Source organism: Ovis canadensis, chromosome 6, assembly GCF_042477335.2.
Source record: "Ovis canadensis isolate MfBH-ARS-UI-01 breed Bighorn chromosome 6, ARS-UI_OviCan_v2, whole genome shotgun sequence".
NCBI classification, from domain to species: domain Eukaryota; kingdom Metazoa; phylum Chordata; class Mammalia; order Artiodactyla; family Bovidae; genus Ovis; species Ovis canadensis.
Window position 1 is genome coordinate 52,073,393 of NC_091250.1, and position 22,616 is coordinate 52,096,008.

General features: G+C 37.6%; 1 protein-coding gene across 10 annotated transcripts in view; it reads left to right on the forward strand.

Annotated features, from left to right (window-relative positions):
• The window catches only part of FAM13A (family with sequence similarity 13 member A), a 337,328-nt gene that overhangs the window by 49,864 nt on the left and 264,848 nt on the right, over nt 1–22,616 (forward strand). For all 10 annotated transcript variants that reach the window (XM_069593719.1, XM_069593720.1, XM_069593713.1 and 7 more), the window contains exon 4: nt 15,011–15,188. In XM_069593719.1, the coding sequence (XP_069449820.1) occupies nt 15,011–15,188 (178 nt within the window). The remainder of the gene's footprint in view (nt 1–15,010; nt 15,189–22,616) is intronic.

The following is a 22,616-nucleotide window of genomic DNA, read 5'->3' on the forward strand; positions in this document are numbered from 1 at the left end:
TATTCACTAGGAGCATATTCAGGAGGAGAGGAATTGGGCACCATCTTTTGAAGGAAGAAGTATCAGACTTTGTGAACACTGTAAAAACCACCACACATAGTTTTACTACTATGGAGTGCACTTCCTGAACTTGTGTGGATACTGAGTTTATCCACTGAAGCAGTTAAAACAGTGTTGGTCATGTACCATATATTTAATAAACATTAAGTTGTACGTCTCAATTGTAGCAGCCCATAAGAATTGTCTGGGAACCTTTGAAAAATCCCAGAGATCACTACATCCTAGACAGATTAAATCATCATCTTTAGAGGTGACACACAGGGATCCAGAGTTTTAATGCAACCTTCCATCCCCATGCTTATGTACCAGTTTATCCTCAGCCCTTGCTCCCACCCCTTGGTTTCTTGGTTATATATAGTGTGATTTCCTTCAAGTTTTTAACTTTTAACCTCAAAATTAACCCCTTTATTCTACTGTCCCTGTTTCCTAAATAAAAAATTACAAAAGTTACAGAAGAGTGAATGCACCTACCTGCCTAACGATTAAGGAGGAGGAAGGAAAGGGGGGAAAGTGAGTTCCAGTTTGGAGTTAAATGAAAATTTCAAAATTCTTGCCCAAATTAATTGAAACTGCTTAAACTTTTGGTTGTTGTTCTGCCCGGTAAATCACACAAAATGGACCAAATCTTCCAGAAATTCATCAGGAATATTTTTGGAATAGCTATCAATTACCAATTTTTATTTTTTGAAATGTTTTATATAATTTTAATGAAAGTGTGAGCCTGCAAATATTGCATGTTACAAATAGTACAGGACTCTTTTATATGAAATCAGTGATTAAAAATTTTTTAATCATAAATTGAGGTAAAGGCATTGTTTCCTCCCAGTTGGCACGGTGGTAAAGAATCTGCCTGCTAATGCAGGAGCTGCAGGAGACATAGGCTCGATCCCTGGATCAGGAAGATTCCCTGGAGGAGGAAATGGCAACCCACTCTAGTGCTCTTGCCTGGAAAATTCCATGAACAAGAGGAGCCTGGCAGGCCACAGTCCATGGGGTCTCAAAGAGTCGGACACGACTGAGCAACTGAGCATACACACACGCAAAGGCATTGTTTGATATTTTATTGCTCACATAGGAAAGTAGGATACTGTCTTGTGAACAGTGAGCTTACAGGTTTATTAGGGGAATAGAGCAGGTACACAGAAAGCCAGGATATACAAAACAGAGTGAGTTTGAGGGGAAGAATCCTCACTAAATCAGATGATAAGAAGGGTTTATGAAAGAAGGAAGTGATACGTGAACTGGGACTTTGGGAGGGCTGGTAGAATTACCACAAATGGTGTGTGCTTAGGAAGAAAGGATTACAAAAACAAAGGTGTTTGGAAAACAGAGGTACATGATTGCAACAGTGAACATAGTGTGTTAGGGAAGAGGGGGTAATGAGTGGTTAATGCAATGGGTTTGGTGGTTTGTCAGTAACATTTTTAATCAAATACTGAAGTGACATGTTCTTAAGTAATTTTATTACTTGATAAAATTCATCATATTGCTTTTAACATTTTCCTTTATTTAAAGAAATATTTTTGTCAGACTAGTATGTGCATATGGTTTAAAAATTAAATAAAGGAGAAAGATTTATATAGTAAATCCCTAAACATGCTTTGGCTGCCCTAAATTTTCTTTCCCAGAGGAAATCAGTTTTCACTTGTCTAGCTGTTCTTTTGATATTTCCTTCCATTTGATAATATAATGTTTTATCTTGATTACTTCCAGATGTTATCTCATTGTTTCTGCTTAAGAAATGTGCAAAATTAGCTATGTTACTCTGTTATTTACTCCAGTATCATTCTACCACAATTTTAACTGATAATTTTTGTATGTATTTAATTAAGGTATGCCTTGTTAGCACTACATAAGGGTGTGTACGTACTTGTGTGAAGTGTATTGCCTGATGTTAATATCTCTTAGATTTATAGGGAATTGTCTGAATGAAAATAAGCTGCATTTTTTAGATTGTTCCAATGCATCCACCATTGCCTGTTTTTTTCAAAATGTGAAATAATTTGTCAATTGTTTATTTCTGGGGAGATTGCTCTTGGACCCTTTTTCTTCTCTCATCTGAACCCCAGTAGTAGGTGTCACCCTGAGCTTCCTTCCCCGAAATCTTCCCAGACCTGCCCTTCCTGGCAGTCTTTTCTCTCTATTGTGTTGGACACTCAGCAGATCCCTTCAGCCTGGAAAATATTGTCTTTTGGTCTTGGAAATGTACCTATATTATCTTTTATTGTTCCTGTAGAGGTTTGAGTTTGATTATTGTCTTTAAATTCTGTTTTCTATGAAATTTAATCAGTTTTATTTTCTAACTTTATTTTAAAATTTTAGCCTTTGACTTTAATATCGAACACATTCACACTCTATTATTTTTTCGAAGTACTTTGTTTTATTGCACTGTGTTCTTCTTTCTGAGATAAAAATAAGGCTTTGGGGGATGTTTGTTTCTGTGGCTTTGGCGTGGTCTTCCTCCCCCCTATATTTCTGTTTGCGGGATTTCTTTTTCTCTCTTTACTCAAACATGTGAGGATCTTTGGCTGTCGAGATTTAGGAGTAGCATTTTGTACGTGGACCAGTGGGCTTGTCTACTGGTGTACTTCACTTCAGGAGGATTAGATGGTGGGGATAGAGGAAATCTAGCTGTTTCATTGGGGAACCACAAATGTCAATATGTGCGCATATTTTTCTCTTCAGCTATTGAGTTACTTGAGCAGGAGTAGGAGGGAGATGGGAAGTATGCTAATGGGCCTGTTATTTATTAGCACATTTTCACTCATCTTCACGTTTTCAGCTGTTTCCTCACTGTAGACCTTAGCTGTTTCAGACGTCCAAGAATCCAGTGACGTTATGCAGAGCCTAAACCTCAGCACTCTTGCCTGCTGGCTCACTTGCCTGGGTGCTGGGGTGGTGGAGGGCTGCCTGAAGCTTGACAGGCTTTCATGCAGTCTGTTTTCAGTCGCTTGCATTCACTTCCAAATGGCTTTGAAATCTCCTCTCCTTCTGTCTTCTCTGCTGTTCTTTTTTTGCCCATGGGTGCTTACTTTTTAAGCATCATTTTACTGTCATTTAAGTAGGGTTTTGGGAAGAATATGTGATCAGTGTGTCTCTTTAAATGGACATTCTCCTTTACCTTTCACCCATCCCATGCTTGATTTTAAATGGGGAGGATTTTATAGTAGCAGCTGTGTAAGCAATGTGTGAGAGGTAAGTGCCTCTGAATTTCAGTTTATGAGCTTTGATAATTTAGATTGTATCTGTTTTTGGTAAGAAAACCACTCTAGTAACACTATCTTAATCCGCATAATGCCTGATTGTAAAGAACACTTATTTCATTTGCTGACTTGGTGCTTGAGCCTTTCACTATTTTTTTTTTTTTCCTTACATGAGGAATTCACTAGGTAAGTTTGAGTTAAGGCTGTCTTTTATCTATTCTATATCATAGTGTCACTGGCATTGTTTGATGTGAGCTGAATGGTTTTGCCTTGCAAATTATAATGTACTAGGTATCAAGTCATTACCCCTTGGGGTAGTAAGAGCACCATAGGAAAAATGAAATATTTCCTTCCCTAGGTTCATTCCTTCTTACTGAGAAGTTCCTTTCCTTTCAAAATTATTAAACTCACACATTTGTTTCTATGAAAAACAATCATTATATTAAACTCCAAGTCTAAGCCCTTTGCATTTTCAGTGTGTGCCTTTTAGGTTTTCTATAAGCAATGCTAAGTATATAAATTATGCATTTTGTCCTGGGTGAAGACCTAAACACAGAGCAGAATTAAAGCATTGCCATCTGCCCAAGCTGCCAGTCACTCAGATGTGTGAAACCTCTACTGGAATAAATTGAAAATGTGGTGCCAGGAAACGCAGGTTTCCACACACGACTTTATACATTTTTATGATATTCCAGTTAGTTCTGCTTCCATCCAGATCCACATGACAGGAAAAAAAGCCTGTCTTATTTATAATTCCCTGTGATCTCTAAGGTTGTAGATCCTAATAGCTAGATGATTTTTGGTTTACTAAGTACATAGAAATATTTTCCTCTTAATGGCCTTTGACACTGTGAGATAGTGTTAAGTAATGCGTGGGATTATGCAAATTTGGAAAGGTCAAGACTGAGCAAAATTATTCTGCATTAGAACAACTGGTCTTGAGGTATGTATATGTTGTAAATGTGCATGTATGTAAATTTGCTGAAATCTTTATTTACTCTTGTCTTTTCAGCTGTGTTCTCTTTATCCTTGATGACTTACACCTTTAAAAATTCCTGTCATCTTAGTGAGATATGAAGAGGAAAAGTAGATAAACTCATCTTTAATGGACAGTTCTCTTCTAACTTTTTCCTACACTGGATTTTAAAGTCAACAGAATTGCTTTATTCTTTCTTGAGATACAATGTACATACCATAAAACTGACCTTTTTAACGTGTACAATTTAAAGTGGTATTTAATGTATTCAGAGAAGGCAATCATCACTACTATCTGGTTTTAAAATATTTTTATCATTTCAAAAGAAACTCCAAGCCTATTAGCATATACTCCCCATTCCTTCCCAACTTCTCCCCTCCTCTCCTACTAGTCATAGGCAAACACTAATCTACTTTCCATCTATATAGGTTTGTCTGTTATGGCCATTTCTTATAAATGGAATCACACAATATATTGTCTTTTGTGACTGTCCTCTTTCACTTAGCATAAGTTTCAAAATTCATCCATCTTGGAACATAAGCAGTGTGTTGTTCTTTTATGGCTAGGTAGTATTTTATTGAATGACTATACTACACTGTATTTATTCATTCACCAATTGATGGGCATTTGGGTTGTTTTCACCTGTTGGCTCATAGGAATAATGCTGCTATGAACGTTTATGTACAAGTTCTTATATGGACATATGTGTTAATTTCTCTGGAGTATCTATCTAGGAGTGAAACTACTGAGCCAAATGGTGACTTTAACATTTTAAGGAACAAGTTTCCAAAGTAGCTGTACGATTTTGCATTCTCATCAGCAATTAATGGAAGTTTCTTTACATCATCAACAATACCTGTTATTGTCTGTGTTTTTCATTTTCATTAGCCTCATAGTACAGGCAGTAGTTTTGTAATAACATGAAAATTATAGGCTTGAAGGGGAAAAAGAGAGATCCAGAAGCTCCAGGGCCATGAAAATAATGTCTGTTGGGGGTTTTGGAAATGAATTATCACAAACTAAGTGAAATCTTCAGTAAATTCTGCACTCTTCGTGAATGCTTTCATGAAGAAGTCTTATTTAGATTGAGCTGGAAGAGGAAAAGAGAGAACAGCCAACAAGGGACTTACTGAGAAAAAAAAAAAAAAAGGTAAAACAACCCGTATCAATAGAATCAATTCATAAAATACTGAAAATTTGTTTATTGTTTAAATGGTATCGGTTTGAAGGGATGGCAAGTGACCAGCTTGCTAGCTACCTCCAGCTCTACCTGAACCATGTTAAGCTTTGCCTTGAGCCCATGCTTTGCTGAGCCCATGAGCATAGTCAACTTTTACACTGAGTCCATAAACAATTTGAAGACTTCAGGGGAAGAAGGGGACATCCAAAACAACCTTAAATAACTGTGGGTAATGGTTTAAGTCACAGGACATTAAATAAGCCCAGTCCACTTACAGCTGAGCAATAGTGTCAGCTGGCTCAGTAGTGGGGATTAGGTAGAACAGTAGTAACACGATTTGCACTGAAACTACATACTTACTGTACTTTGCCCACTTACTATAGCACTAGCTTTATGGAGAAAGCCAAGTTTTATTGGCAGCAATATTGCCAGTAGTTTTGAAGATTAGCGTCACTGTGGGAGGCTGCCCTCCTATATTGGAATGATAGCTTTTCCCATTCTCTGGTGTGTAGACCTTCCTACATTATAAAGAAAATCTTCAGCTGTTACACCCTTGTGTCTCACATTTAGCCTAGATGTGAGCTCCCAGTTTTGCTATATGGATCGATCATTTAAATGCTTGCTATGTTTTTAATTGATGTCTTCATCCCCACTGACAGGCATTCAGTGAATGTCTGCAGCATAGATTTGCTGATGTACTACTTGGTGTCACTGAGCATTAGTTTTTGGTTATAGGACTGAAATGTAAAGCAGCGTCTAGCTCTTGTTTTTCCTGTACCCTTTGCCTTTGCTTTCACATGCAGGTCCATTCTGGGAGTGGCAGTGTCAGTCTAGATACAGGCTAATTTGTCAATAAACATAACTCTACATCTTGCAGGAGCTAATCAGAATGATAAGATTTGTAGTTTTATTAATAACGTCTAAGAACAGGTTGTCACTTATTAATTTTTATTAGTTACTTTATCATTCTGCCCTTTGAGAAATTTGTGTGAGGATTTGAGAACTTGGTCATGGGCAAGGGTTGCAAGAGAACTGTAAAAATATAACTTCTCCTTTCACATGGAAAAATACCAATTCCATTAATCATAAGATAGAATTATGTATATAAACTTCTCATCACTCTAAAAAGACATGGTTCCACTCATGAGAAATGAAATGCAGAGGTAAAACTCAGTCTAGTCCAGGATAGCTGGCATATTATGATAATTTTCCCCATTCTTCTGCATGTTTAGAAAGAAACAGAATTCGTGTTTTGTTTCTTCTTAGTTGTTTTATGAAGCATTTTGTGCCGAGAAATTAAGAGTCTTTTATTAAAATGCTGTTCCCCACATATACCCCGGGACCTAAGATGTTATATTTGATTGTAAATAAATGGAGATTCCTACTCCCAGTAGTAGTTTCCTGCTACTCCTCACCAGTTCTGCTTATTTATTTGTTGATTCAAGAAACATTTGTTAAGTATTGACATATTTGAGACAGTGCTAGGTTCTGTGTGATAGTGATACTCATAAGGGAGCTTTGTAGGCATGCACTGGTCAGACTGTGCTCTGAGGTCAGACTGCCAGGATTTGAGTTGCAGCTTGGCTGCTTGGTAGTTGGATGAACATGGAAAAGTTACTGAATGTCTCTGTTTCAGTCTAGTCATCTCTAGCTGGGGATGTGTGAGACTGCTACTGCTGTTGCTGCTGCTGTGACACATTACCAGAAATATAGTGGCTTAAAACATCACATACTTGCCATCTCATTGTTCTATGAGAACTGTGTAGGCTCAGCTGGTTTCTCTTCTCCAGGTCTCACAAGGTCAAAACCAAGGTGTCAGCCCGAGTTCTTGCTTCCAGGCTTATTGAGTTTTGGGGAGCTTTCAATTCTAAGTGGCTGTGAGGCTGTGGTCCCTGATTTCTTGCTGGCTTCTCTTTCTGGAGGCGGTCCACATTCCTGAGCTAGTGGCCTTTCTCCAGCTTCAGAGTCAGCAGCAACTCACTGTTCTAATAGATTAGCAAATTTTCATAAATCCTTGTGTGAGCATTAATGAGGAAATAAAAAGCTACTTCAATAATCTGGCGCCATGAAGCTAAATATTTTGGTTCTTTTAATAGCTGACCTTCCCATGGCCCTGAGATATATTGTAGTAGAGATTAACATTTTGCCAATTGTTTTTTTTTTTTTTTCTATTTGTGGCTAAGATTGTATGTACAGTATAACTTCCTGGCCATCAAAAAGTCAAAGCACATGACAAGCACTTGGATGAATGTCTAGATAAGAGTAGGGTGCCATCCCGTGATTAGGTCCATTATTGCTGATTATGATTGTAATCTCTTTTTAATGAGAGCAAATACTTGTCACATGCTTCAGTGTTTGCTACCTAATCTGGAACAGAAGTTCTGGTTGTACAGTTTTCTTCAGCTGCTGAGTCATTTACCTGTATACCACACATACTGTGTGCTAGTTTTTTGTTCATGGTTTAGCTTAAAAAAAATAGGTGGGGGGGTCACATTCAGCCAATAATGAAAATCTTGTAAGAAACATGAAAATTTGAAATGGCACTTTCACTAATAGAAAAAGTTAGTTTTTCTCCTAGGACAAGATTGATATTAAGGAAAATGATGACTGTTTCAATTATTAACCATTATTCCATGTACAAAGTTTTTTTAAGCTCTTTGGGTTCATAAATTATACACATCCTGATTTTTATTCCAATTTAGTTCTAGAAGTAACCACACTTTCCTGAAATGGTTAAAATATTTTAATATATCTGCATTGTGCAGTGCATAGTCGCTCAGTCATGTCCCTCTTTCCCCAAATAGAATATGCTTAATGAAAACATGATGTTTATTTTTTTTAGTGCTATATCCCTGGTGTTAGAGACAGTCAGACACACAGAAAGCAGGTGATCAACATCACACATAGTATGGATAAGTATACATTAGGAATAAGTGTGCCCAAGATAGAAGCACTGCTCATTCTTATTTATGATGTGAGACCTTGAGACCTTGTCATAACCAATATCAATGTAAGGATGTGAATGAATACGGTACTCTTTTTTATATTTAGGTATCAGTGAATCAAAAAGTAATGCAAACAATGATAGTTATTATGAACGTTGTTTCTAGAAAACATCAAAAGGCATCTATCTTCTTAGGCACATTTGCACTCATACTTGCCTACTCAGTGCTAGGCTGGACATTATAAATGAGTGGAGCAGTTATTAATCTTATATGGAGAAAGTCTTATCTGTGGGATAGCTGCAGGTGGGCAGTAAAGGTGATATTTACCCCAGATTTCTGGAAAAGCAGTATAAATTGCAGATTCTCAGTATTATTGTGGGTGCTAAGGTGCTTGAGTCGTGTCTGACTGTAACCTGCCAGGCTCCTCTGTCCACGGCATTCTCTAGGCAAGAATGATCGAGTGGGTTGCCATGCCCTCCTCCAGGGGATCTTCCCAACTCAGGGATCTTAACTCACATCTCATGTAATTATTTGGTATGAAAATAAATGTTATGCTAATAAAGTCTTTACTTCACTGCTGATATGTTTGAACGAAGATTCAGGAGGTAAATTATGACTCTTAAGGTCCAGGTGTGGTGCACTGCTGTCAGAGCCGCTGAAGCAGAGTGAACCAGTGAATCTGTCTTCCATCAGAGGAAGCGGGAATGCTTGTGGGCAGGAGGAGATAGATATATTTTCCCCATCATACTTATTTTTGCTTTTGGAGACCATATTTAGTGATTTTTTTCATTCATGCCATGAAGGATTTCATGGTATTTTGTTAAGTTGGATATTCTCTGAATAGATGTCTCCCTTCCCATTTTTTGGTCAGCTTTATTTCCTGGGAAATTACTCGTTATATTTCAAAATAGTGTAAGTAAATCATCAAAGTACTGCTGCTTTTCAAAGATGTCATAAATTCCTAACTATTTTAAATATATATTTTTTTGATCTAGTGTCTTCACACATTGCCTGCCGTAGGGTTTGAAGTTTCATTTCAGAGCCAGAAGGGCAGCCAGATGTCCATTGTCAACACTGTTGGAAAGCCGTTGCTTATACCCTGAAAGGCTGGGAATTAATCCACATTTTAGAAAGAGAGCACACACCCATGAAAACATCCAGACTCACTTTGCCTTAGTCACCATAAGGAAAAAAAGGCCAATAGGAGTACATTTTGTGTTAGTTTCTTTTTTAAATTATATTTTAGGTATGTATTTTGACTGTGCTGCCTCTTCCTTGCTATGCGGGCTTTTCTTTAGCTGCAGCCAGCTGGGTCTACTCTCTAGTTATAGAGCACAGGCTTCTTAACGTGGGGGCTTCTTCGTGGATCACAGGCTTTAGGGCATGTGGGCTCCAGTACTGTGGCTCTCGAGCTCTAGAGCCCAGGCTCAGTAGCTGTGGTGCATGGGCTCAGTTGCTCAGCAGCATGTGGAATCTTTCCAGATCAGGGGTCAAACCTGTGTCTCCTACATTGGCAGGTAGATTCTTTACCCTAAACCACCAGGGAAGCCCCTCTTAGTTCATATTTATCTTTATAATATCAAGGTGTGAGAAATGGATAGTTATCAATTTATTTGTAATCACTCCAAACAATTATTTCCATTTCTTATGTATTCCTACTAGGCAAGATCATCAGTCAGCTCAATTCAGTTCAGTCGCTCAGTCGTGTCCGACTCTTTGTGACCCCATGAATGGCAGCACGCCAGGCCTCCCTGTCCAATCACCATCTCCCGGAGTTCACTCGGACTCACGTCCATTGAGTCCGTGATGCCATCCAGCCATCTCATCCTCAGTCGTCCCCTTCTTCTCCTCCCCCAATCCCTCCCAGCATCAGAGTCTTTTCCAATGAGTCAACACTTCCCATGAGGTGGCCAGAGTACTGGAGTTTCAGCTTTAGCATCATTCCTTCCAAAGAAATCCCAGGATTGATCTCCTTCAGAATGGACTGGTTGGATCTTCTTGCAGTCCAAGGGACTCTCAAGAGTCTTCTCCAACACCACAGTTCAAAAGCATCAATTCTTCGGCGCTCAGCCTTCTTCACAGTCCAACTCTCACATCCATACATGACCACAGGAAAAACCATAGCCTTGACTAGATGGACCTTAGTCGGCAAAGTAATGTCTCTGCTTTTGAATATGCTATCTAGGTTGGTCATAACTTTTCTTGCAAGGAGTAAGCGTCTTTTAATTTCATGGCTGCAGTCACCATCTGCAGTGATTTTGGAGCCCCCAAAAATAAAATCTGACACTGTTTCCACTGTTTCCCCATCTATTTCCCATGAAGTGATGGGACCAGATGCCATGATCTTCATTTTCTGAATGTTGAGCTTTAAGCCAACTTTTTCACTATCCTCTTTCACTTTCATCAAGAGGTTTTTTAGTTCCTCTTCACTTTCTGCCATAAGGGTGGTGTCATCTGCATATCTGAGGTTATTGATATTTCTCCCAGCAAGATCATAGTACAGTGGAAAATGACACAATAATATGTAACATACCACATCTTTATGGATTATCAAAATATTTGGATATGATTTTTTTTAAAAAGTATTTTCCCAGTGGTCCAGTATAAAGAATCTGCCTGCCATTGCAGAAGACACAGGTTCAATCCCTGGTCCGGGAAGATTTCACATATCACTGAGCAACTGAGTCCCATGTGCCACAGCTTTTGAGCCTATGCTCTGGAGCCTGGAAGCCACAACTGCTGAGCCCATGTGAAACGGCTACTGAAGCCCTCATGCCCTAGAGCCTGTGCTCTGCAACAAGAGAAACCACTGCAATGAGAAGCCTGTACACCCCAGTTAGAGAGTAGCCCCTGCTCACTGCAACTAGAGAAAAAACAGCCAGCACAGCCAAAAAACAATTAATATGAGTAATTTCTAGTATCAAGAGATCTGTTTGCCCTGAAATTATAGTTTACTGGATTACATTGTTTGTGATCAATAGGAAATAGAGTTATTCCAGTTATAAATAGAATGTTCTCCAATATGATTCTACCAAAGATGGAACATCTATACACTTTCAGAATTGCTGTTTTTTACAGCATCACTTATTCTAACATTCATAAGGCTCAAATGGGTTCTTATTAAAAGACATTTCACTGAAACCTTACTGTATTCATAAAACCAAGGTAATGAAGGTAAAGCAAAACATTACTTTGTTTATTTAACAAACACTTAACATAGCACTTAGTATGTGCCACTTACTTTGTTTTAAATACTCTGCAACTGTCAACTCATTTAATCCTCATCACAACCCTGTTTCATAGTTGATATTACCCTTAAAAATAAGGAAACAGTGCAGTGAAGAGTCTGAGGTCACAAAAGTAGTAGGTAGCAAACCCTGCTTCCTAGCCTGCATTCTTATCCTGTGATCTGCAGCCACTGTCAGTGGCCATCTATGACTTTCTGTGTTTTCACTTCCTGACATTGACATTACCTATGTATCTGTAACGCTGACACTCCTCTTCCTTTGCATCTTACTTGCCTCACTTTTCTGTCTCTTACACCATTGAATTGCTGGAGCAGCTGGCCTATCTTAATTAAAGAATCCAATGTGTGTTAAATACTCAGTTCAGTTCAGTCGCTCAGTCATGTCCGACTGTTTGCAACCCCATGAACCACAGTATGCCAGGCCTCCCTGTCCATCACCAATTCCCAGAGTCCACGCAAACCCGTGTTCATTGAGTCAGTGATGCCATCCAACCATCTCATCCTCTGTTGTCCCCTTGTCCTCCCGCCCTCAATCTTTCCCAGCATCAGGGTCTTTGCCAGTGAGTCAGCTCTTTGCATCAGGTGGCCAAAGTATTGGAGTTTCAGCCTCAACATCAGTCCTTCCAATGAACATTCAGGACTGATCTCCTTTAGGATGGACTGGTTGGATCTCCTTGCAGTCCAAGGGACTCTCAAGAGTCTTCTCCAACACCACAGTTCAAAAGCATCAATTCTTCAGCGCTCAGCTTTTTTCACAGTCCAACTCTCACATCCATACATGACCACAGGAAAAACCATAGCCTTGACTAGATGGACCTTTGTTGGCAAAGTAATGTCTCTGCTTTTTAATATGCTGGCTAGGTTGGTCATAATTTTCCTTCCAAGGAGTAAGTGTCTTCTAATTTCATGGCTGCAATCACCATCTGCAGTGATTTTGGAGCCCAGAATAATAAAGTCTGACACTGTTTCCCCATCTATTTCCCATGAAGTGATGAAACCAGATGCCATGATCTTAGTTTTCTGAATGTTGAGCTTTAAGCCAACTTTTTCACTCTCCTCTTTCACTTTCATCAAGAGGCTCTTTAGTTCTTTTCACTTTTTGCCATAAGAGTGGTGTCATCTGCATATATGAGGTTATTGATATTTCTCCCGGCAATCTTGATTCCAGCTTGTACTTCTTCCAGCCCAGCGTTTCTCATGATGTACTCTGCATATAAGTTAAATAAGCAGGGTGACAATATACAGCCTTGACATTCTCCTTTTCCTATTTGGAACCAGTCTGTTGTTCCATGTTCAGTTCTAACTGTTGCTTCCTGTTCTGCATACAGATTTCTCAAGAGGCAGGTCAGATGGTCTGATATTTCCAGCTCTTTCAAAATTTTCCAGTTTATTGTGATCCACACAATCAAAGGCTTTGGCATAGTCAATAAAGCAGAAATAAATGTTTTTCTGGAACTCTCTTGCTTTTTCGATGATCCAACAGATGTTGACAATTTATCTCTGATAGATTGTCATTATTCCCTGGAAGTATTTTCTGTAAAAAGATTTGTTTGTCCCTCTGATAGAAAGTAGTATACAGAATTACTTAAGATAGCAACTTTACTATTTAAATATTGACAAAACAAATCTCTGAGAATTGAGGGAAACATTTCACATGTCTGCCTGTGAATTTTGGTACATTGCTGGATGTTTTTGGCTTCATACAAGGTTATTGGGACTTCCCCAGTGGCTCAGTGGGTAAAGAATCTGCCTGCAATGCAGGAGACATAGAAGACTAGGGTTTAATCCCTGGGTCAGGGAGATCTCCTGGAGGAAGAAATGGCAACCCACTCCAGTATTCTTGCCTAGAAAATCCTGTAGGTAGAGGATCCTGGCAGACTACAGTCCAAAGGGTTAAAGAGTCGGATACGCTCAATCCAACTGAGCAACTAGGCACAAAGTTATTAGAATTTTGTTTGAAGCATATATCAAATTCTAAACTCTGTGGCATGTGGGTGATTAAAAAGCTGCTTAAAAATTTAAAGATTCTTTCCATTTAGTTTGGTGTCACTCATGGTGATCCGGGTAGGTCTCTTACATCAAGTTTTTTCAACCAAGAGATTCTTGTTTTTAACAGACTTGAACAACAGACTGGTTCCAAATAGGAAAAGGAGTATGTCAAGGCTATATATTGTCACCCTGCTTATTTAACTTATATGCAGAATACATCATGAGAAACAGTGGACTGGAAGAAGCACAAGCTGGAATCAAGATTGCCGGGAGAAATATCAATAACCTCAGTATGCAGATGACACCACCCTTATGGCAGAAAGTGAAGAGGAGCTAAAAAGCCTCTTGATGAAAGTGAAAGAGGAGAGTGAAAAAGTTGACTTAAAGCTCAACATTCAGAAAACGAAGATCATGGCATCCGGTCCCATCACTTCATGGGAAATAGATGGGGAAACAGTAGAAATAGTGTCAGACTTTATTTTTTGGGGCTCCAAAATCACTGCAGACGGTGACTGCAGCCATGAAATTAAACGATGCTTACTCTTTGGAAAAAAAGCTATGACCAACCTAGATAGTATATTAAAAAGCAGAGACATTACTTTGCCGACTAAGGTCCATCTAGTCAAGGCTATGGTTTTTCCTGTGGTCATGTATGGATGTGAGAGTTGGACTGTGAAGAAGGCTGAGCGCCGAAGAATTGATGCTTTTGAACTGTGGTGTTGGAGAAGACTCTTGAGAGTCCCTTGGACTGCAAGGAGATCCAACCAGTCCATTCTGAAGGAGATCAATCCTGGGATTTCTTTGGAAGGAATGATGCTAAAGCTGAAACTCCAGTACTCTGGCCACCTCATGGGAAGTGTTGACTCATTGGAAAAGACTCTGATGCTGGGAGGGAATGGGGGCAGGAGGAGAAAGGGACAACAAAGGATGAGATGGCTGGATGGCATCACTGACTCGATGGACGTGAGTCCGAGTGGACTCTGGGAGATGGTGATGGACAGGGAGGCCTGGCGTGCTGCGATTCATGGGTTTGCAAAAAGTCGGACACAACTGAACGAATGGACTGAACTGAAGTGAAGGCAAAAATGAAATGGAAGATCTGCTATGGATAAAAGTCCAGCCATTATCTTAATTTGTGGCAAGAAAACACAGAATTGAATACCAACCTATTTTATTCACTGAATAAAAAGCTTGTGGTTTTTAGGATGTCTTGAATAAGTCAGTTATTCTGGAAAATTAAAATCAAATGCTTGAGGATCAAAGAAAAAGCAGAAATACCTCTTTATAATGTCACATCTCAGTCCCTGGGAATGATTTCTGAATTAAATGTTGGGATGTATTGTACTTGTGTATCTTTTCTACTACTGTAAAATATACCTGAGAACAATTTTTCTTCTTTTTTTTTTCCAGATGAGAGAAATGATGCTGAAGAGAGTAATTTAAGAGCCTTAATAGAAGAGCTGCCAGATACCCACTACTGCCTTCTCAAGTACCTTTGCCAGTTCTTGAGTAAAGTAGCCAAGCACCATGTGCAGAACCGCATGAATGTTCACAATCTTGCCACTGTATTTGGGCCAAATTGCTTTCAGTAAGTTGGTGAACTTTTGCTGTTAGTTTCATCACATGTCCCCTTTTCCTTTACAACTGCCTAAAATTATTGCAATGTAGAAGCATATTTTGGACTAAGAAGTCAACCAGTTTATATTGGAGAAATAAATACCAATTTTTGAGAAGGAAGCTATGCCTTTTTATGAAACCATAATTTTTAATGTTTCAAACAACTTTATTTAAAATTCTGGGAATTAGTATTACTTTCACTAAAAACATTTAAAAATCAGTTTTAAAAATTGATTAGAAAAAGAGGGAATTAATTTGATATAGTATGTAATTTTTTATGAATCATTGCTAATGGGTGGAAAGTAACAAGTGGAATATGTCAGTGACAGAAAAATGTAACTTCAGCTACATTTGTTTTCTAGGAATAGATTAGAAATAAACTAATCTCCTTGGTAGGTGCTATATCACTAGGCACAAGAACTTTTCATAAAGCTTTATATTTTCCCTGTTATTCCTCAAAGGTGTTTAATCATTAATACATGAAATATGATCTTGAAAACCAGAGACTTTGCTTTTAGCTTTCCTATCAATATTTCTGATATCAAACGCATTTCTTCCACTTATAAAGAAAGAGAAAGAACATTCGCAGTTTAAAGCTCTGAGAAATTGTCATCAAGTTTTTTTTTTTTTTTAATAGTATATCTGCTTATCCACTCCATTAATTTACAGACTCATTCGGCTGCGTGGAACTAGTAATAGTACAATCTTCAGAATGACTCTAAATATAAACTCTAGTTTAGATCATAGTGACTACAGGGTTGCAAGATATTTACAGTCTTCTGTGGAGAAAAGTTCCACCTAAAACAACTATCTCCTTTGTAATGTTAGAGAGTACAGTGTTTATTGAGTATAGTACTAAGTGCTGTACTCATTTATCTGATTGAGTCCAAAGATGCAGAAGTGGTTTATTTTGAAGTTCCCTTATTTAGGATAAGAAAAAAGTAGTTAGTTCAGTTCCTGTGACCACAGTTAGGTCAGTGACTATAGTCCATAAATGTTAATAAAAATCATTGGTAGAAAGTCTGCCATTTAAGGACAATTGAAATACTTTTCTTAATAACTTAGGCGAATACAATGTATACATTGTATGGTCAGTAGAATGAGATGGTCAGTAGATGAGGAGGATTTTTTTTCCAAAGGGGAAATCCTCATTAAAGGCTGTAAATTTTAGATACAATGTGATATTTTTAAGAAATCTACAATCATAAAGCTGGAAGAAAATATACCAGTAATATATGATTGGTGTTCTGGATACTAGACTTCTAGGTGACTCTTAATTACTATGTTTTCACATGTAATTCCAGTTACAGGTTATTAAATTTAGTTGACTAGGTATATTATCATTGTAAAATACTCAAACAGTGTAGAGGTATGTTGAATAAAAAATATCCTCCCATTCCAACCTCTTCTCTCTAGAGAGAAAATTAGTAGCCGGGTGTGTATCCTTTTTGAACACAGCCATAAATCTATTTTAAAATATGAATGGGATCAAGGTGTGTATACTGTGAAGCTTGATTGTTTTTATGGTAACACTAGAACTTTTAATGTCAAAAGATCTATATACCTCATTCTTTTAACTGTTAGATAATGGGAATTTATTCTAACTTAACTCTACCTCAATTGATGAAGGCTGAGGTTGTCAGCTTTTGGTATTTAAACAGAATTATAGTGTACATCCTGAGAGTGATTCTTTATGTACATCTCTCTTACTGCTTTGTGGGAGTTCTTTAGGTCTTCTGGAAAATAATCTTTTGTCTGTTATAAACATTGCAAACGTTTTCTCCTATTCTGTTGTTTGTCATTTAGTTCTATTTATGGTGCTTTATAAATTTTTAAAATTTTAATTTAATGTATCAACTCTTCCTCTTTTTGCTTATTAGGATTTAGGTCTTAATAATATTTCTAAATAATATTAATTATGTTCTCTTGCTTAATAGTGATATATCATAAAAATATTATAACATATTTTTCTTTTGTCACATTTATAGACTTTTTATGCTTAGGTTTTTGCTTTCTCTAGAATTATTTTTGTATGTATTGCATATGGATCCAGTTTGATTTTTCTTTAAATAGATAGCTAATTGTTACCAGATCATTCATTGAGTAGTACATTCTTTGCTAGCTTACAATACCAACTCAATCACATATTACTTTCCTGCATATATGAGTTTGTTTCTGGTGTTTGTATGGCTCCTTCCTGTTCTCCGTATCTATACATTTACCCTTTAAGAGGAGTTTTGGAGTCTCCATGGTAAGTGGTATCTCATTGTGGTTTTGACTTGCATTTCTCTGATGACTAATGACATTGAATATTTTCTTATATGCTTATTGATCATTTGTATATCTTTGGAAAAATGTCTGTTCAGATCCTCAGACCCTTTTTAGTTAGATTTTTGTCTTTATGATTCAATTGTAAGAGTCCTTTGTATATTTTAGATATTAGTCCCTTATCAGATGTGGGATATGCATATATTTTCTCCTATGAGTTGTCTTCTCATTTTCTTAATTGTATCCTTTCAAACAGAAAATGTCTAATTTTGATAAAGTCCAATATATTTAATTTTTCTATTGTTACATATGCTTTTGGTATTGTATCTAAGGTTTTGCCTAACTTGTTAAGATTTTTTTTAAAGAGCTTTATTGTTTTAACTCTTACACTTAAGTCTATGGAGCTAATTTGGAATTAGTTTTTGTGTGGTATAAGGAAGGAGTCCAGTTCCGTTCTTTTGCCTATGGGTGTGCAGTTGTCCTAGTACCATTTGTTGAAAGTTGAATCGTCTTGGCACTCTTGTCAGAAATTGGTTAACTGTATTGTTAGGGCTTATTTATGCACTTTCAGTTTTATTCCATTGATACATGTCTATCCTTACGTGGTTACCACTCTGTCTTGATTCCTGTCACTTTTTAGTAAGTTTTGAATTCAAATAGTGTCCATCTTCCAACTTTGTTCTTTTTCAAGACTGCCCCTTTCGTTTCCATAATTTAGGGTCATATTGTAAATTTCTAAAAAAAAAAAAATTGCCAGCTTGAATTTTGATAGGAATTCTGTTGACTCTGTAGGTCAATTTGGGGAGTATTATTGCTAGGTTCAGAGAAGGCACTGGCGACCCACTCCAGTACCCTTGCCTGGAAAATCCCATGGATGGAGGAGCCTGGTGGCTGCAGTCCATGGGGTCACCAAGAGTCGGACACAACTGAGCGACTTCACTTTCACTTTTCACTTTCATGCCTTGGAGAAGGAAATGGCAACCCACTCCAGTGTTCTTGCCTGGAGAGTCCCAGGGACGGGGGAGCTTGGCGGGCTGCTGTCTGTGGGGTCGCACAGAGTCGGACACGACTGAAGTGACTTAGCATTGCTAGGTTAAGAATATTAAATCATCCAATCCATGAACATGGGATGTCTTTCTTTTTTATTTATTTTAATTGGAGGCTAATTACTTTACAGTACTGTAGTAGTTTTTGCCATACATTCACATGAATCAGCCATGGGTGTACATGTGTTCCCCGTCTTGATCCCCCCTCCCCTCTCCTTTACCATCCCATCCCTCAGGGTCATCCCAGTGCACCAGCCCTGAGAACCCTGTCTCATGCATCGAACCTGGACTGGCAATCTGTTTCACATATGGTAATACACATGTTTCAATGCTGTTCTCTTAAATCATCCCACCCTGGCCTTCTCCCACAAAGTCCAAAAGTCTGTTCTTTACACCTGTGTCTCTTTTTCTGTCTCACATATAGGATCATCGTCACCATCTTTCTAAGTTCCATATATATGCGTCAATATACTGTATTGATGTTTTTCTTTCTGATTTACTTTGCTCTGTATAATAGGCTCCAGCTTCATCCACCTCATTAGAACTGATTCTAATGAGTTCTTTTTAATAACTGAGTAATAGTCCATTGTGTAAATGTACCATAGCTTTCTTTTTTTCTTTCTTTCTTTTTTTTCTTTTTTTTTGGGAGGCTAATTACTTTACAATATTGTAGTGGTTTTTGCCATACATAAACATGAATCAGCCATGGGTTTACATGTGTTCCCCATCCTGAACTCCCCTCCCACCTCCCTCCCCATCCCATTCCTCTGGGATATCCCAGTGCACCAGCCTTGAGCACCCTGTCTCAGGCATCAAACCTAGCCTAGTGATCTGTTTCAGATATCATAATATACATGTTTCATTGCTGTTCTCTCAGATTATCACTTTCTCCCTCAGAGTCCAAAAGACTGTTCTGTACATCTGAGTCTCTTTTGCTGTCTCACATACAGGGTTATTGTTACCATCTTTCTAAATTCCATATATATGTGTTAGTATACTGTATTGGTGTTTTTCTTTCTGGCTTACTTCACTCTGTAAAATCGGCTCCAGTTTCACCCACCTCATTAGAACTGATTCAAATGTGTTCTTTTTAATGGCTGAGTAATACTCCATTGTATATATGTACCATAGCTTTCTTATCCATTCATCTGCTGATGGACATCTAGGTTGCTTCCATGTCCTGGCTATTATAAACAGTGCTGCGATGAACACTGGGGTACACGTGTCTCTTTCAGTTCTCGGTGTGTATGCCCAGAAGTGGGATTGCTGGGTCATACGGCAGTTCTATTTCCAGTTTTTTAAGGAATCTCCACACTGTTCTCCATAGTGGCTATACTAGTTTGCATTCCCATGAACAGTGTAAGAGGGTTCTGTTTTCTCCACACCCTCTCCAGCATTTATTGTTTGCAGATTTTTGGATGGCAGCCATTCTGACTGGGATGAGATGGTACCTCATTGTGGTTTTAACTTGCATTTCTCTGATAATGAGTGATGTTGAGCATCTTTTCATGTGTTTGTTAGCCATCTGTAGGTCTTCTTTAGAGAAATGTCTATTTAGTTCTTTGGGCCATTTTTTGATTGAATCATTTATTTTTCTGGAATTGAGCTGCAGGAGTTGCTTGTATATTTTTGAGATTAATTCTTTGTCAGTTGCTTCATTTCCTATTATTTTCTCCCATTTTCACCTTGCTTATAGTTTCCTTCCTTGTGCAAAAGCTTTTGAGTTTAATTAGGTCCCATTTGTTTATTTTTGCTTTTATTTCCATTACTCCAGGAGTTGGGTGATAGAGGATCCTGCTACGATAAGTCAGAGAGTGTTTTGCCTGTTTTCCTATAGGAGTTTTATAGTTTCTGGTCTTATGTTTAGATCTTTAATCCATTTTAAGTTTATTTTTGTGTGTGGTGTTAGAAAGTGTTCTAGTTTCATTCTTTTACAAGTGGTTGACCAGTTTTCCCAGCACCACTTGTTAAAGAGATTGTCTTTTCTCCATTGCGTATTCTTGCCTTCTTTGTCAAATATAAGGTGTCCATAGGTGCGTGGATTTATCTCTAGGCTTTCTATTTTGTTCTGTTGATCTATATTTCTGTCTTTGTGCCAGTACCATACTGTCTTGATGACTGTGGCTTTGTAGTAGAGCCTGAAGTCAGGCAGGATGATTCCTCCAGTTCCATTCTTCTTTCTCAAGATTGCTTTGGCTATTTGAGGTTTTTTGTATTTCCATACAAATTGTAAAATTATTTGTTCTAATTCTCTGAAAAATACTGTTGGTAGTTTGATAGGGATTGCATTGAATTTATAGATTGCTTTGGTAGTATACTCATTTTCACTGTATTGATTCATCCAATCCATGAACATGGTATATTTCTCTATTAGTGTCCTCTTTGATTTCTTTCATCAGTGTTTTATAGTTTTCTATATATAGGTCTTTTGTTTCTTTAAGCAGAATTATTCCTAAGTATTTTATTCTTTTTGTTACAATGGTGAATGGAATTGTTTCCTTAATTTCTCTTTCTGTTTTTCTCATTGTTAGTGTATAGGAATGCAAGGGATTTCTGCTTGTTAATTTTATATCCTGAAACTTTACTATATTCATTGATTAGCTCAAGTAATTTTCTGGTAGAGTCTTTAGGGTTTTCTATATAGAGGATCATGTCACCTGCAAACATTGAGAGTTTTACTTCTTCTTTTCCAATCTGGATTCCTTTTATTTCTTTATCTTCTCTGATTGCTGTGGCTAAAACTTTGAAAACTATGTTGAATAGTAGTGGTACCCTTGTCTTGTTCCTGACTTCAGGGGAAATGCTTTCAGTTTTTCACCATTGAGGATAATGTTTGCTGTGGGTTTGTCACATATGGCTTTTATTATGTTGAGGTATGTTCCTTCTATTCCTGCTTTCTGGAGGGTTTTTATCTTAAATCAATCTTGAATTTTGTCAAAGGCTTTCTCTGCATCTATTGAGATAATCATATGATTTTTATCTTTCAGTTTGTTAATGTGGTGTATCACATTGATTGATTTGCGAATCTTGAAGATTCGCATCCCTGGGATAAAGCCCACTTGGTCATGATATATGATCTTTTTAACATGTTGTTGGATTCTGTTTGCTAGAATTTTGTTAAGGGTTTTTGCATTTATGTTCATCAGTGATATTGGCCTGTAGTTTTCTTTTCTTTTTTTTTTTTTTTTTGGCGTCTTTGTCTGGTTTTGGTATCAGGGTGATGGTGGCCTCATAGAATGAGTTTGGAAGTTTACCTTGCTCTGCAATTTTCTGGAAGAGTTTGAGTGGGATAGGTGTTAGCTCGCCTCTAAATTTTTGGTAGAATTCATCTGTGAAGCCATCTGGTCCTGGCTTTTGTTTGCTGGAAGATTTCTGATTACAGTTTCAAGTTCTGTGCTTGTCATGGGTCTGTTAAGATTTTCTATTTCTTCCTGGTTCAGTTTTGGAAAGTTATACTTTTCTAAGTATTTGTCCATTTCTTCCAAGTTGTCCATTTTATTGGCATATAGTTGCTGATAGTAGTCTTTTATGATCCTTTGTATTTCTGTGTTGTCTGTTGTAATCTCTCCATTTTCATTTCTAATTTTGTTGATCTGATTCTCCTCCCTTTGTTTCTTGATAAGTCTGGCTAATGGTTTGTCTATTTTATTTATCTTCTGAAAGAACCAGCTTTAGGCTTTGTTGATTTTGGCTATGGTCTCCTTTGTTTCTTTTGCATTTATTTCTGCCCTATTTTTTAGAATTTCTTTCCTTCTGCTAACCCTGGGGTGCTTCATTTCTTCCTTTTCTAGTTGCTTTAGGTGTAGAGTTAGGTTATTTATTTGATTTCTCTCCTGTTTCTTGAGGTAGGCTTATATTGCTATGAACCTTCCCTTAGCACTGCTTTTATGGAATCCATAGGTTTTGGGTTGTTGTGTTTTCATTTTCATTCGTTTCTATACATATTTTGATTTCTTTTTTGATTTCTTCTGTGATTTGTTGGCTATTCAGAAGTGTGTTGTTTAGCCCTATATGTTGGAATTTTTAATAGTTTTTTTCCTGTAGTTAATATCTAATCTTACTGCATTGTGATAAGAAAAGATGCT